The sequence below is a fragment of the Stegodyphus dumicola genome, chromosome 1 (assembly GCF_044657685.1).
Source record: "Stegodyphus dumicola isolate Sdum_Otavi_A_Nest chromosome 1, ASM4465768v1".
Classification (NCBI taxonomy): domain Eukaryota; kingdom Metazoa; phylum Arthropoda; class Arachnida; order Araneae; family Eresidae; genus Stegodyphus; species Stegodyphus dumicola.
The window spans coordinates 275,702,718-275,720,050 of NC_140768.1; the positions used below are offsets into that span (position 1 = coordinate 275,702,718).

General features: G+C 34.8%; 1 protein-coding gene across 1 annotated transcript in view; it reads left to right on the forward strand.

Annotated features, from left to right (window-relative positions):
- Nucleotides 1-17,333, forward strand: part of LOC118182382 (neutral ceramidase-like) — a 116,683-nt gene that overhangs the window by 323 nt on the left and 99,027 nt on the right. Inside the window, exon 2 of the mRNA XM_035351725.2 lies at nucleotides 11,657-11,800. Within this exon, the coding sequence (XP_035207616.1) occupies nucleotides 11,657-11,800 (144 nt within the window). The remainder of the gene's footprint in view (nucleotides 1-11,656; nucleotides 11,801-17,333) is intronic.

Below are 17,333 nucleotides of genomic sequence, written 5' to 3' on the forward strand. Positions count from 1 at the left end.
GTAGTCTTTACGATAATTTCCTTATCCGTTGCAGTAACATAGGCTATTGAAAACTGCTGAAAAAATTTGGGAGTCGCAACTAAAAGAGTTTGAATCCGACTTTTATCCGACACGACAAAGACCAAAATAGTCGCATTTGACTTAACCTTAAACCTTACTTAAACAAAACAGACGTAAGACATTTAATCTAGACACCACATGGCTTTGTCGAACGGCTCATTAAATTATACACACTTTTCGGTGCACTTCATTTAAATTTATTTCCTCGAATTTTTCCAATTTAATTAACCGATCTCCTTAAGGCAAGTTGAAAATGACATCAAAAACTGCAGATTTTGAAATTAAATACTCATGTTAATTTTTGTCGTGCGGGAGTCAAAATTCTTATAATTTTATTTTTTCATACAGTGGATAAATATTTCCCAAACATAAATACAAGAACCCAGAGATCGCATTAAAAGATATATTTCATTATTTGTCGTATTCGTCATTTAAAACATTTCTGTAGTTGGAATAACAACAATTGCGAATACAGCCAACGATTGCAAAAATAAAGGCCGGTTAAGGACTTTTAAGCCGGGTAAGGGAGTGGGTATGTAATATATATATTACGATTGCCTTAACGAAAGGAGGTATACAACTAGTAATATAGAGTCGTATACAAAATTTCAACAGGGCTAATCATTTTTGAATTATGCGAGGTATATACATACATACATGAAAACGCAGTTTGAATTCCGTCAATCGGCCCAGTAGAACGTAAGAATCGGCCAGTATCACAAAAATACTTTATTTAATTTTACCGTTATTCATACTGGAGATATAGAACTGCCCCATACGTCACAAAAATTCCCTTTCAAAGTCTAAATCATTATAATTGTTTAATTAAAGTAACAAAAACTCTACAAAGTCCTCAAAGGAGGCATCCTTTTCCATGGGCAGATATCTGTAAAGTGCTTTGTCATAATCAAATAAAACAATATTGCACAAACAAACGGAGGTATGCTCACTGAACATATAGCGGATCTCTGACAAGAGTGAGGTAGCTGATGAATATTGTCAAGTAAAATACGCACTGTATCAAAGAATTGTATAAAAAGTGAATTATCTTCAAAAATGTGAAAACCTTTCCTAAATTATAAACAAAACTTTCACTGCATACCAAGTGAATATGAATTATTCTGTGTAAACTTGTCAAAGGCCTACTTCTGGAATCTAGGTTGAAATGTATAAAAGGAGATTTTTAAGATATTTTGCACCCCGTGGCCTCTCATGATTTTGGAATTTTCATTACTTATTTTTGGTGAAAATGAAATTCTTGAATTCTCCATGAAATTCTTGAAAACTTGTAAGGAATTACGTCATTCTGAGCGTACTGTCCAATTCCAAGGATTATTTCTAGTAGGCAACTGGAATATCCGTGTGCGAGGGAGGCCTCAGTTAATTTTTGCATTTCTGTGATCCTAATGGCGTTCAAAGTAAAAAACGTGGTGAAAGATAACTCGCTATCGTTCGGAATTAGTGAATTTTTAAGTTGGGAGGGGGTGTATAACGAATTGTCATAATTTCCTATGAACCTTTTCATAATTTGAGTGGCCAGTAAGCCCAACTAGTAAGTCAAAAGATTCGTGGATTGAATCCCGGCAAAGACAGTATTAATTCTTTCGTGTACCCTGTTCTGAAAAACTTAATGAATTGTACAAATATTTTTATATGATATTTAAGACTAACACGCATCCTTGTTCAGTTGGATTATTCAGCTGAATATCTGATACAGAAAAAGTTCCTAATTTGTAATGTCACAAAAATACTTTATTTAATTTTACCGTTATTCATACTGGAAATTTGTTTCTAGGTATATGAATACTAATTTGTTTGCCTTCATTATCTTAGTAGAGATTCTTATTTGCTATTAAGTTGATAAGCCCTCAGTGTTTGATTAGAGGGAGAAATAGTTTTCCAGGATCCGTAAGTGATAAATGACTAACTTCCCTAGGATTAGTGATGTTTGTTTTGGCAAGTTGTTTCTTGCGGAATGAATTTCCTTATATCCCGTGCTTAAAGGAAACAGCAGTAAACTCACATTCATCGAAAGTAAATATTATTTTAAAATTGTAACAAAAATTCCACGTACGCCTCTCATTTTGAATCAGTTTTGAAGGATTTTTAAAATTTTAATAGATTTCATTCATATTTATTGGATGTCGCTAGAGTTATCCTCCGTCCAGTGTGTTATCTGTCCAGAGTTTACGTGCCGACTCATCGGAGGAAATAAGGATTATAATGTGCCAGGACAGTTATGTGAGTTATCGGCATGTACAGTTATCGGCATGTAGCATGGAAACAAGTTATGATGACTGCACGCAAAGATCTGTAGAAGACTTAAGCACACGCACCACCGTGAGCTATCCGGGAGAGACAAAATTATAACAACCTAAACATAAACATGGAAAAATTGCAGCTTCCAAGTTAGTTCCTATGGCTTATGTACGAGAACTTCTGATTTAACTATGTAAGGAAATTGACAAGCAAGTCACAAACAAAATGAATATATAAATAGTAATACACTGTATATTCAGTTATGAGTAAAAGCATTGAACAAAGTGGAACAGCTTGCCACTGTATTGTTATAACTGTGGAACAGTTATACCGTGGACGTGTCTGAAGCAGATTGCGCACGGTTTGACTTGGCTGAATAGGCAGTAGCACAGTATGATGTGACTGAGCCAATTTTATTTGGCGGCTTTCTCTTAATATTAGTATTGGTAACCACGTTGAACGAGGTGATGATATTGGTAAGAATTTGTCTCCATTACTAAGAATTACAGCTTAATTTGTATTTTTGGTTAACTTCAAACAGGAAGTAAGTATAAAAATAAACAAAATGCTTATATAAAGAAACAGAAATATAGAAATATTTCTTGTAGTTTAAATATCAATATACCTTAACCCATAATTTAAGTTTCAAATGTAACCGTGAGATTATAAGGACAACTTAAATATTAACAAATGACGTTACTCAAAATCTGTATGCTACGGTAACGATCTGAGGACATAATTTAAATCAGCATGCTCGAATAAGTAGGAAAATAACTTTTACTTATTCTATGACAAAACGTTTGTTGATCACTGTTATTTTCTGCTCGAGTACTTGCACAAATTATGCTAATCCATCAAGTTTGAAAGTCTCGATTTAATTGAAACGATGGTAATTATTTTTTAGCAAAATACAATAATTACCGCCAAATACAGTTAATTTATCTTTACCATTAAGTTAATACTCACATTTTAAATGTAACAAGCTCTGTGATGAAAACGGTTTTCAGCGAAGAGGCCGACAATCACTAAAAATTTGGTAACTTTTGATTTAAACGGTAGGATGAAATCAAGAAATAGTTATAAATTCCTAATTTCGCCTGTTCAAGATATCTCCAAAATACTGTTATTATTATCTTCATAATAACTGCCCTGCCGGTATAGTAGATCGTGACTCTGACTGCAAATAATGATCTTCATAAAAATATTTCTTCGAGATACGCATGTAATATTTTAACTTAGGTAAGAACAAACTGGACAATATCTATATTCCAGAGATCCGGTACCATTTCGATATTTGCTATATTTTAGAAGTTACTTTAAAATATTGCGGAATACATGTAATGACAAGTAATAAATCGAAGCCTGACCTGGATGCTGCACAATTTGAGTGATGATGGCAATAAAAGATACTTGAATTATTATTGTCTTTTCTGTAGGTCACTGTGCCAAGATGTTTTGAGGAACTGACATTTTTGATGATTATCCTGTGGCAATGTTTATGGTCGAATGACTTCTTCCGCTATCTTCTGTCATAATTACATACTAGATTACAGAAAACGCATAAAATCAAACAGCAGCGGAAGTAGCTAAAGACATTTTCCCAGCCTGATATGTGTTATTTATATATCGTTGAACTTTTTCTTCAAATTAAAAAAATACTTTAGGCGTGATTATTGACCATTACCAAAATACACATTTAAATTTAAGTATTCCAGCTTTATAATACTGTACTGTTATTTTTATCTTTCCTTAGGATTTAATCATTTTCGCTTTGTGTGTTATTATTTTTTTAAACAACATATCATTTCGTCACGTTATCAAATTAGCATTTCATCGTCTATTCTTTTCTGTTAAGGTATTCTTAATAACGTTACTGAACCTTGAGACCATTAAATAACTTGCAAACCTTTATATACTTTTTGGTATGGTTCAAACTAAAATCCTTACTTCATAAATGTGAGCTAAAGTACCTTACATTGTAAATAAGGGTTTCAAAACGTTCGCACACAAATACTATTTATTGACAGGTTATACAACTGTCTCTACCTATTGGGCAGGTTAGATACTGAAGCGATAGAAACCTTAACCAGAATATAAGAACAACATAATTGCATCACTTTTAAAGTAAAGCCCAACTCACCAACAACGTTCTACGGCTAATCTTTTTTTTTTTTTTTGAGATATGCGAGATACATACATATGTACGTACAGACGTCACAAAAAGACCCTTGTTGAATCCATTTTAAATCCATTTTACAATCTGTTTTGTAAAAAAAGAGCCTTTTTATTCTGTCCGTACGATGTCAAGCAAAAAAATCGTTCAAATGGATTCAAGAGCGGTCAAAATAAATATTTTCGTTGAAATATGATACCCGAATATTTTTGTGAATAAAATACTTCCTTTGCTTCGTGCAAGGAAGTAAAAAGTAACATAAAAGGAAAAACGAAACTTTCTTTAAATTTATAAAACACAATGAATGTATGGACTTTTACCGAATACTTTGATTCATGTTCTAAATGGCACAGTGGTAAAAAAAATAGAGTGTTGAAGGTGGACAATGAAAAAGTTCAGGACTGATGCATGTAAACTAAAGTGTGAAGTTTTCAAACAGATGCATATTTTCTTGTCACAGTTTTAGATGCAGAAATGCCTTTAAATTTAGAGATTAAAAATTTTGATGTTATTGATAGCATATATGATGTAGGTTACATGACAGTTCTGCAGATTACCATATTTAAGAAATTAAAACCGTAAAATCCTTTACTGAATACTTTGTATAAATGCACGCATATATCAATATCACCAAAAACATAATAATAAATATCATTCCTCTTAGTATTTTAATGTTAAAAACAAGCATTTTAAGCTTTTTCATTTTTGTCAGAGCTAGAATGCATTAAAATCCTGCAAATTTCATTTTGCTGTTGTGTGATGGCAATAGCTTAATCGGGAATGAGTTTTCGGAAGTATATTGTAATTGAGTAACGTATTATTTATTTATTAGAGTACATCAAACTGTTTTTTCGAAGTTCCGGATGGTTTCGTGCAAGAAAACTTCTAGTCAATTTCAAGCTGCCAAACTAGCAAACAATAATTCACTGAGTGCTTCTTTTTACTTGAAAAGAACTTTGACACATTTCGTGCCTCACTGGTTTCTGTCTCGAAGTACCTTTTTTAACAATCGATATTGGAAACACCTGCTGAGTTGTGGCGTAATAATAAGTTCACTAAGTAAATGGAGATTATGCAATTTCCCAAAACTTTCTGACACACACGCGAGTTTAATTTCTTTTGGGAATAAGCTAAGGAACGTAGTGTGTACTAGAGTGTAAAATCTTTTAAACAAAAGAAAAAAATATTTCAGTTTCTGTTTGTTAACCTTTGTTAAGCCTAAGAAGGATTATTTTGTTGACTTTTAAAGCAGTGATTAAAGTTTAATGGAAATACAGTAATCATTGAGTAATACTCTGCGTTCAAATGCCACGAATTCTCATTTATTAAATGACTGAAATGGGATTAAAGGTGCCATTATAGGTACAGGTCACTGGCTCTTCTTATCTGGATTTTCGTTTCAGTTCAGGCTCTTGATAATCAATTTCTGGTTAATTGTGGCCCTTTTTAGGCTCCAATCAATAAGATCGGAGGCATGAAGAGTGTTTTAAGAGATAAAGGTAAACTGAGTAGAGCTGCTATAAGGTATTTCTCCCACCTTCGTAGCGTAATGGCGCATACTCGTAGCATATTCGAGAGGTCCGAGGTTCGAGTCCCGGCGAGGGCATTGCTCATTTTTCATGTCGCTTGCTTCGAAATAACCTAATGGATCTACAATGACGCCCGATCTAAATAAGGTGGTGGAACCACGAGGACGCCCTTTAAAAGGGGAGGTATATAAGATACTTCTTCCGCCTTCTTAGCAATCCTTCGTGGTGCAATGGCACGCTCGGCGCGTATTCGAGAGGTCCGAGGTTCGAGTCCCGACGAGGGAACTGCTCATTTTTTACATCTTCTGCTTCAAAATAAACCTAATGACTCTACATTGGGGTCCGAATTAATAGGTGGTGGATGATAATTCTTCACGGGTCCTCTAATCTCCAGTCTCCCTTTAAAAGGGGGAGTATATAAGGTATTTATTTCACCTTTTTAGCATGCCTTCGTGGTGTAATAGCCAGCACACTGGGCACGTATTCGAGAGGTCCGAGGTTTAAGTACTGGCGAGGGCATTGCTCATTTTCATCTCTCCTGGTTTGAAATAACCTAATGGCTCTACAGAGTGATGGGCACTGTTTCAATTCTTGTTATATTCTTGTAAATATGTGAATAGGTTCCAAAGAGCATTTGACTAACCACAAAGATTGTTTCAAGTGGTGGACTGCTGAAATATTTTTTTTTAGTTGCAGTTCTTTTACCTTTAGAAGGCACTGTGACAGCTGAGAACCCTCTTTGATAATGGAACATGAATTGAGTATTAATGACAGCTCTTTATTAGGAGCCGCCGATTAATTAATTCGTTAATTGTATCTTATTTTAGAGCATGCTATTCTGTGTAATTCTTTGCTTTCATGTATGCACTGATGTACCAATTATGAGCTATTTATACTTTATTTTCTTCTTGTTAGCTGTTTGAATTACTAAGTTATATATATATATAATATCTTTATACATATTAATATTTCAAACAACGATATTTTTTGGCTTTCTATATTTTTGGCTGCCACCCTGGGTTAAATCGAACTCAAGTGAAGAGCAGAAATTCTTTATTTTAATAACTGTAAAAAGAAATATTTTCGCTTTTAATCTAGACATATCGCTTTAAAAAGAAGGTATATCGAAACACAGGAGATTTTTGTCAAGTAAGTTAGGGATAAAACATTCGCATCAAGCAAAATTTACAAAAACGTTAATTTCCTTGGTATAATTGTATATTGTTCCTGTTTCCTTTATGGGAATTTTCATGTTAAGAATTAATATTTTTAATTAATATTGTTCGCTCATTATCATATACCATTTGTATTAAAAATACATTTAGGCAGTATTAGTATTTAAATGAGAAGTAGAAGGTATCGTGGAGAAAAAAGTAAAAGTTATGAAAATACTTTACTGCTGTCGTCAGTCAAAAATTAGAAAATAAAAATGAAAAGCAGAATACATATATTCCTTAAATTACAATGGTATTATGTATTAACAAATTTGGCATGAAAATAACTTGAACTGGAAATACAATGCATCTAATCTACAGAATATCATAATTAAGCCTATATTAAGTGTGTTTACAAGGCATGTTAATCTGCTTATGTAAAAGTAGTAACACTATTTTATGAAATGCTTTGGATGTTTTATGCACTGAATGAATTAGAGAAATGGCTATGTAAATGCAAGGTGTTACCGTCTGTTTTGGAAAGGGACGGCGAATGGAGAACTTGAAACTTCCTTTTTTTGTTTCAAATAAACATCACTTTTACGAGCTTATATCACTGATGAAGCTGGACTTACAACACATTACGGTTGCAGTGTGGCTATTGAGTACAAGAGTGATCATTAAGACTGGAAATTAAACAGAAGTTATTTATAAAGCAATATTATTACCATCGGCTATGGAAAAGTATAGAAAGCGACTACTAAAGGCGAAATATTCAGAAACGGAAACCAACGCAGCAACATCATTGGTTTTAATTTGAAGATTTGACTTTGCATTAGCAATAACTTCCGTTACTCATAATACTTTTATCATGCAGTGCTATCAAAGAACGATATAGTGATTAGTGCTCCCGATAGCTGTATCGTTGAGCTTGGTATCGAACATTTGGTTGTAAATGTATATAGTCTGGGCGGCATGAGGGTACTCAAAATATACTGAAGAGCTAAAACATTACGGCCACCTACTAAATAACGTGTTGCGCGAATTTTGGCCTGAAAATAGCTGCAACTCGCTTTGGCATGGATGCCAAAGTTCTTGGTAGGTGACTGGAGATAGGTTGTACGAAATGTCTGAGCAGAGATCACGCAAAGTTGAGATATTCCGAGATTGTTGTGCTTAAACTCTGAGCTGCCGCTCCATGACATCGCAAATGTGCTCTAAAGAGTTAAGATCCGGAGAGTTAGGGGCCAGGACATTGATTGAAATTCATCCATATAGTTCTCGAACCACTACAACACAATACAAGTCTTGTGGAATGAGGCGTCCTGCCGGAAGATTCTATTTCCAGTTGGGAAGACAGACATCATGTAAGGGTACAAATGATCCGCAGTTATATTCAGATAGTTCGCAGCTTTCATGGTCTATTCAATCACAACTAAGAGTCCCAGATCCGCCCATGAGAACGTCCTCCAAAGCATAATACCACCACCAACAGCCTGTGTATGACCTGCTGTAAAGGGAAGAGCAACCGTTCCCCTGGAAGACTGCGTGCCCTGAACAGACCATAGACGTGAGGAATGAGACATCGTGATTCCATCGAATGGCCAGGTAACAGTCTTCCACTTCTCCATGGTCCAGTCTCGATGTTTCCAGATGAGATAAACAGCTATTTTGTTAAAAGAGAAAATCTTCTTTATTCATATTATTCTATGTTATAAACCATTTTTCCAGTGTTTCCAAGTTAATCGTCTCAAAAACACTTAAAACGACTATAATGCCAGTCAAACCGGACGCATAGTATATTTATAACAAAATTTAGTGAGTTTCCTCTGTTTTTAGTGTTGTACCAGTTAAATTTGGTAATTTATCTTTAAAGATATTTTCAAAGGCTTCACAAGCATCCGAACAGTCCTATAATTTAAAATAAAAAAGTGTTTTTAGTCATTTCTTTTATTTATCTATTTTAACATAATTAATAGCCTATATTTCGCAGAAAGGAAATATACTGCTTCCTTTCAAACAGTTATCTTATTCAAACACTTTTCTTAAATTTGAACTGTTGGGTCCAGGTGTTCCCAAATTATTCTGATTAAGTGTTCCATTTATCCACCATGAACACTTACCTAAAATGTTTTCGTTGAACACAGAAAAGTTTTCCCGATGAAAAGAGGAAGAATCTGGTGACTCTTTTTAACTCCGTAATCAGAGCGTTCTATAAAGTGACAGTTTAAAAATGTTCGATCCTAACCAAGCGATACTTCCTTTAGAATAATGTTCAGTCGCGTCCCCTTGCTGCCTAATGACTGAATATCTGCACTTAATTTTATACAGGCAAACTAAGCATTCATAATCTACAAACTGGTCATCCTCAAACTAGCATTTTAAATTATTGTAATTTTATTTTGTGCCTTAAGAAAACTAGAAATATTTTGGGCACTAAATTGAAAATTTATTTTATTTAGGATTAATTTCCATCTCTTAGTTCGATGCTTTAAGAGTGCTGCGAAGTCAGTAACCATTAAAAGGAAATTCTACGAAAATATCATCTAATGTAGGTAATGTTTCTATGAATGAGTTCAACGTGAAACTGTAGAAAACAATTTCGGTAATCATTAATAACACTTAACATATCTTAGAATAGGATTGTCTCATGTCAAAGAGGATGACAACACATTTTTGGAACGATTTGGGGGAAGGTTAATTAATGATTAAAATATAAAGAGTATTTTTAAATGTTCTATCTGAGAACCTTTCTGATTTCCATGACAGAAAGGTATTTCATAAAATTTTAAAGGTACTGAATTCCATTCATCTTCCACTACTTTCCAGAGTCCATCAATCGTGGTGGGTTTGCGATTAGAAAGAGCTCTTTTCAAGAGAACAAAGGAACAATGGTCCACAGATGAAACGTCAGGGGACTTCGCAGGAATACATTAAAAATTTATGTGTGCAGTATCTATGTCAGTCTTCATTTTCTCAAGGAATGCAGTGATACTTTTCGAAGTACGAGTTATTGCTTTGTCTTGATAAAGTTTTCATTCTTTGAAATTCATTGGGATAAAGAAATGGAATTTCTTCTCGAAATATCGGCAAGTACGTTGAGTTGATTTTAACATTTTATTCCATTCTTTTAGTTTTAATTTCCCACTGTGAGCAAATTCTGCGGCAATCATAAACCCCTTACTGAAACCTTCTGTGCCATTGACGGAACAAGGTTCCTACATTATTTCTCTTCGTTTTCGATAATAAATGGATCATTTACCTTACATTGCAATTTAAGGCTAGAGGAGAAAATGTAAAATGATAATCTAGCAATGTACAGCTTCAGATCAACTCAAAAGTACGTCACAATCGACGGGTTGGACAGAGCGGATGTAAACTTCTTCAGAAAAAATAAAACCTAACAAAGCTTTTCTAAGATTCTAAATAGTTTAAATTTGCGTACAATAGCAAAAATGATAAGAATTATATTTTACATACGGAAGAACGTTCCGAACTCACTCACCTCTCAGCTCTTCTTTCAACTAATAGTAATTCTGTTAGACTAATAGTAATTTGTAAATCTGTACTTCCATTTATTTCCTGCATTTTGTTACCAATTTGTTTTAGAGAACTTCTGTCTAGTTATTGTTCGCAAATTAGGTCTCTGCCCAATTGCCAGCCAAAAGGCTTTAAATTTGATGGTTATCAGTCTAGCCAATTTAGTGAAATTGCCAACTATTCTGCGGCACAATATGCTTCAGTTAACAGATGCAATGCAATGCCAGTATAATAGAATGAAAAAGGCAATATAATGAACATCCCAAGGCAGAGCTCTAAAATGTATCAAGATCTATGATACATGGCTATTGCACGACTTACGATTATGATTTATGTATGATGATTATCATGGACTTACATATCGTTAACTTTTGTATCATGGACATGCCATGTACTTATGTGTCATGATTATTCTAGACTTACGTATCATGGTTAGAATCATGGGTTTACGTAAAATGGACTCTTACGTTATGTCCTAATGTATGTATTAATATTTCACAAATGTAATACTCAAAGTAATAGTATATGTATATATTTTTAGAATTGAATTAAATGTAGTCTGGTCTACTAACCCTTCTCTTGGAGGCATCTAGATAATATTACCTGATATCTACCATAATGACTAAGCTCTTCTAGAAAAAGTCAGGGCAGTGGTCATCCTTGGTGGTGTCAAAGTCTGGCCAATTTAATTCAAATATTTTCAGCAGGAAAGCATAAAGTTGAATTACTGAAAAGATGTCTACCTTTGGCCTGCTCATCAAACCTTCTATACAAAATAATTTAAAACGTTAATAATTAAATTAATTATTAATGTTTTAATAATTGTAGCAGTTTAATAATTATGTTTTAATAATTGTATCAGCATTAATAATTAAATCAGTTAAAATGAGGAATAATTTTTTCTTGTAAACAATCACAACCATGTTCTTTTTTTTTTCCAGATGGGATATGCTAAAATGGCCCAAGTGACAAAAGGAATCCACATTCGTCAATACAGCAGAGCGTTCATCGTAGGTGACAACAGTTCACGCATCGTCATTATTACCATTGACTCTGGAATGGTGTCGCACGCTGTTAAAATGGAGGCAAGTTATATTTACGGTTACTTTTTGCATTCAAGTTAATCTTGAATTTTAAGATCAGGCAAAATTCAACTTTAAGTTAAACTGACCTTTAGTAAAACTTCTTTGTCTTTCAAAAGAATCTACATGCTACTTAAGTATACTTTATATCACTTTACGGAATATTAGACTCAGAGCTTCTAAATTCAGATTCTTAAGAATAGAAAATTGGCACTATATGATACTTGAACCAACTTGTGCTAAGTATTCACAGGTATAATCTGGTACTATTCTTATAGAGAAACGTGGATATATGATTTCTATAACTAACTGAATGTTTAAATGATTTTTTATAGTATTTGGGCAACCAAATATTTCATGTGTGTTACTATTACCTATATGCTTCTCAGTGCTCCCTTATTGTCCCTCACACTAATATTCCCCTCACCCCCAAGATGTCCTCCGGCCCATCGGTATGCAAAAACGCTGCGAGACTATACTTTGGTATTATGTTCAAAAAGTATTTAATATCTGAAAACGGTAATTCACGGAAAATAAAACTAATGCATGTAAATATAACATGCAGTAATGGCCCAAGGATTTCAGACTATTCTGAACTCCTTGAAGATACTTCTCATTCATACCCCCCCCCCCCCCACATACAAAAACACATATACCAAAAAAAAGAAAAAGAAAAGGAAAGAGAGAGAGGAAGATACAGAAGAAGGGGAGCGAAGAAAAGAACACGCATACAAGTGATTTTTGCGTGTACAGATTTAATATGAAAGAGATAATTAATTACATTCTCTAAATGTGATATCTTTAAATTAAATTAAGCAAATACGTTTTAAGTTAAATTTAAGGACTAAATGATAAAATATCTCAATTCAATTCTTATATACACTGGTGTGCAAAAATTAAGGACGAGACGGTTTTTTCAATATAACTTTGTACAAAAGCTTTCCAAATCAACACATTTAATACCGTAAGATCCCCAATACGTAAGAACATGAGTAATGTAAGCAACACTTACTAAAAGAGAAATCAGAGGGATAAAAAGAAGCTTTATTGAAAACGTAGCATGGAGCGCAATGCGACTGAAGGCCGAAACATCCCTGTGATGGGTGTCCAGCAAGAAACATCCGGTCTTTAATAGGGGATATGATCTCCCCTGACTGCTAGGGAGGTTTCACAGCGTCTGCCCATGCTGAGAATGAGGGTGTCAATGTTGTTGAGGCATTGCTGCCCATTCGTCTTGCAGCGCCAATCGAAGCTCCGGAATCGTTACTGGTGGTAAGGTACGAGCTGCCAAGCGTCTGCCTAGAAAATCCCATACATGCTCGATGGGATTGAGATCCTGAGATCGTGCCGGCCAATCCATACGTTCAATATCCTCACTCTCTAAGAGCTGTTCGGCAGCTACTGTGCGATTACATGGTGCTCTGACGTCTATGAAAAGGAAATGCAGATCCATAGCGCCTCTAAAAAGACGCACATATGGAAGAAGAATCTCGTTACAATAACGGGTCCCGTTGACTGAACCTGCGTCGAAGATGTGAAGGTCTGTACGACTACCAAGCATGATGCCTCCCTAAACGAGAACACCGTCACCTCCATAACTATCCCTTTCAATGATGTTCGAGGGATGATTGCGGCTTCACCGTTCTCTCCAGATGAGTATGCGATGAGAATCGCTACTCAGACTGAATCTGCTCTCATCTGTAAAGAGTACTCGTCCCCATTCATTGTCTCTCCAATACCGGTGTTCCCGGCACGACAGAGCACGCCTTCTCCGATGGGCAGGCGTTAGAGGTACACACCGTACATACATATACGAAGACATATATATACGAAGTACATATATGTACGAAGATTGCACGGTGGTGGTCGTGCAAACAGACCACCACCGTGCAATCTTCTGGCCACGGTAAAACGCGATATCGGTCGTCCAGTCGCCTGTGTCGTGTGTCTAGCGATTTCTCCCGCTGTCTGCCGCCTGTTTCTTCTGGCCTGTAAGGCAATATACCGGTCATCTTCGGGTGTGGTTCCTCGTGGACGACCACTACTAAACCCCCGGATAGCTGTTCCTGTAGTTTGAAATTGTCTCCAAAGTCGTCAAACGATGCTGTGAGCAATTCCGAACTCTGCAGCCACACTTGTCACACTGCGGCCTTCCTCCAACTTTCCAATGATTCGACCTCGGGTAAAAGCATCCAGATGTCTTCTAACAGATTGATTATTCGCCATTTCTCGCTGAGGCAGCAACTCGGTGTGATTTTAACTGCTATACGGCGTGCAATCTCTTTGCCAGAAATACTGATCTTACACCGACAACATGCTTTATACTTCTCAGATACTCCCCCATTACGTCTACCTGCATATCTGCGCATGTGCTACCGTACATCACCTTACTTAATCTCCTGATTGGTCTTTCTGTCCGCTCCGCCTCTTCGTTCAGCTGATATGCTAATTTTTCGACTTCGTCCTTAATTTTTGCACACCAGTGTATATATATATGTGTGTGTGTGTGTGTATGTATATACATGTATACATATATACATGTTTCTTTACGTATATATATACATATATACATAAAGAAACATAATAAGAGACTAAAAATTAAAAACAAAATTTTTTGTACCCGTCCTGCGCTATAGCTGCAGGACTGAAGTAAAATAAACTTAATGCATTTTATGTTAAACGCAAATCGGAGTAATCGTGTATAAGAAGTTTAACACAATATACATATTGTGTTAAACCTCTTATACGTGGTTACAATTATTAATTTTATAGAGGAATTGCCTTGCTCTGACTCTTATTTACTTTTAAATTTATATGCTTTAAGTTAAATATATATATATATATATGTGTGTCTGTAAGATAAAAAATATATAAATCTCAAAATTATAATTTAAATTAGCAAGAATCTTTAATTCCCTCTCTCTCTTTTCTAAAAACAGTAATAAGTTTTTTGGACTGCGTCATTTCTAGATCAAACGTTGATCACATATCTGATTTGGAATCTCAACTCAAAATTTCGAAACCTGAAAATTTTCTCTTAAGGAGCAACCTAAACCGAAACACTCTCTTAATAAGCTGCCATACTGGATTAACAGCGCACGTTAGCTTCTACCTGTCTTCCTGTTAAGACACTATTTCGCTCTTTTGTCTTCCTATCCCAACAGTATCAAAATTGTAAATATTGCACTTGGAGTGACGAGTAAATTTTGTATAACTGTAAAAATGTAAATTCAAATAAAGTTGAATATTAATCTTACGTGGCTACCAAGTTTCCTCTTCAATACGGATTTTCAGAAAAAAAAAATAATAATAATAATATGGATTTTCGTTCTATACCATAAACATTTACTATGTATTTTTCATTACATATATATATATATATATATATATACGTTTTAATTATTAGACTAAGTATGTGAGAATATGTGTCGTATACAGAAAGGTTATTTATGGGGCAGAATTGTCTTACATCCGCGCCAATATGAAGGTCGCCACCTCAAAAGGAAACCTGATTTTCACCTTAAAAGTGTGACTTAATGAATTACTAAAAAAGTATTTTGCAAAACACACAAAGTGAGAATCGTACTGCATTACAAAATGAAAATATGCAAATGTATTATGCTCTCTTCTTCCCCTTTTTTGACAAAAATTTTGCAAATCAGACATACAGAAGGAAACAAAAAAGGTGCTTAACAACAGAAACATTCTATATATATGTAAGGAAGTAAATATAAAAGGAAAAATAATGCTAAATATGTAATATAAACTGCTTAACAAATTAAATTTAGTTTTTTAAGTTTCCTTTTAATATTTTTTTCAAATAACAAGGATGAGTGATAATTTCGGGGGCTGAGCGTAACTTATCTCTTCTAAAAGCAAATCCGTTTTTTTAATTATTTCCTCGAATCTTTTCACACTTAGAGAAAATTTCCTTTTCTTCCTTCTCACAGGGAATCGAAAGTTTTTGCAATATCTCTTTCCTAATTACGCACCATTAATTGTTTTTGATAATTTCCGTACAATTTTTCTATCTTGTGAAAAGCACACATTTCGTAATATTTATTTTCCGTGAACTTTAAAAGATCAGATATTTATAAATAAAATAATGCATATATAGTTCATAGGGTATATGTGTACGCGAGTATGATTTGACGAAACAGGCTGTGTAAACGAAGTAAAAAACCTAGCTTAGTATCATGAATGGGTACGCATATTATTGGGAATAGCGTATAATGCATTTGTCTAACCAAAACATGTGCATTTTCAAAACCGTACTGCCTGTACCTTTTCGAAATCATGCCTCACAGATCAATGATGATGTGTCCATCCAATTAAAGCTGCTTTTTTTTATAACTCATGCGTGCGTTTTCGACTTAGTACTCTAAAAGTAAGAGAAAGGTGTAAATCTAGACATTCACTTTCAAATCATAACGGATTTCTCTAATCACTCTGTGGTATTATGGCCATGGCAACAATACAATGAGAGAACTGACTTGAGAGGACTTTTGATAGGTCCAAGATCTGTAATTTCAAATGAATAACAGTTATTTCTTAAGCAGTACCCGCCTACCAGGCAAGAATCTTAAGATATCTCTTGGTAACCGTCATTAAGTGAAATGAGTCAGAACAAACATTAAGTCAAAGACTTGGATATACTAGAATCCGTGCCGGAAAACTAGTGGCTTAACTACCTTTAATTTCTATTCTAGCAGATTGCCTGCTCGAACTTATACAGATTCCCATCTTCCGTAATGTCTGACTGACCCCGTGTTCTCTTTATACATGGGATTAATATTTAATGCACTTAATGATAATTATCTGGAGAAAGCAAGGAATCTGGAGACAGTAGTTTATCTGAAAAAAGCAAAGAATGAAGGGAAGTTATTGTAATAATTTTGTACCAAATAACGTAAAACATGATACTAGAAACGTTGATTATTAATTACAGTAACATATTTTAATGTACTATGAAACTTAAATTATTAGGTTATAAGGTATTTCTTCCGCCTTCTTAATGTGCTTTCGTGGTGTAGTGGTCTGCACGCTCGGTGCGTATTCGAGAGGTCCGTAGTTCGATTCCCGGCGAGGGCATTGGTCATTCTCCAAGTATCCTGCTTCCAAAAAATCCTAATGTCTCTACAGTGGCTACCGAACTAAACAAAGGTGGTGGATGACGATTCTGCACCACCAGGATTTGGGGACTGTGACCTCTAGTCCCCATTCGCCCTTTAACAGGGGGAGTATATAAGGTACGTCTCACGCCTTCTTAGCTTGCCTTCGTGCTGCAGTGGTTAGCATGCTTGCCGCATATTCGAGAGGTCCATGATTTGATCCCCGGTGAGAGCATAAGTCTCCTGCTTCCAAAAAATCCTCATATCTCCATAAGGTAATGCTTTTATTACTTTTAAATTGCTCAGATTGTTAAGCAGTTTCAGATTGATGAAATTCGAAAGATAAATTTAACATCCTAAGTTGGTCGAATGGTTATTACTCAGTTCGTTACTCTAACAACCGGTCACACGCGAGGCATATGGAA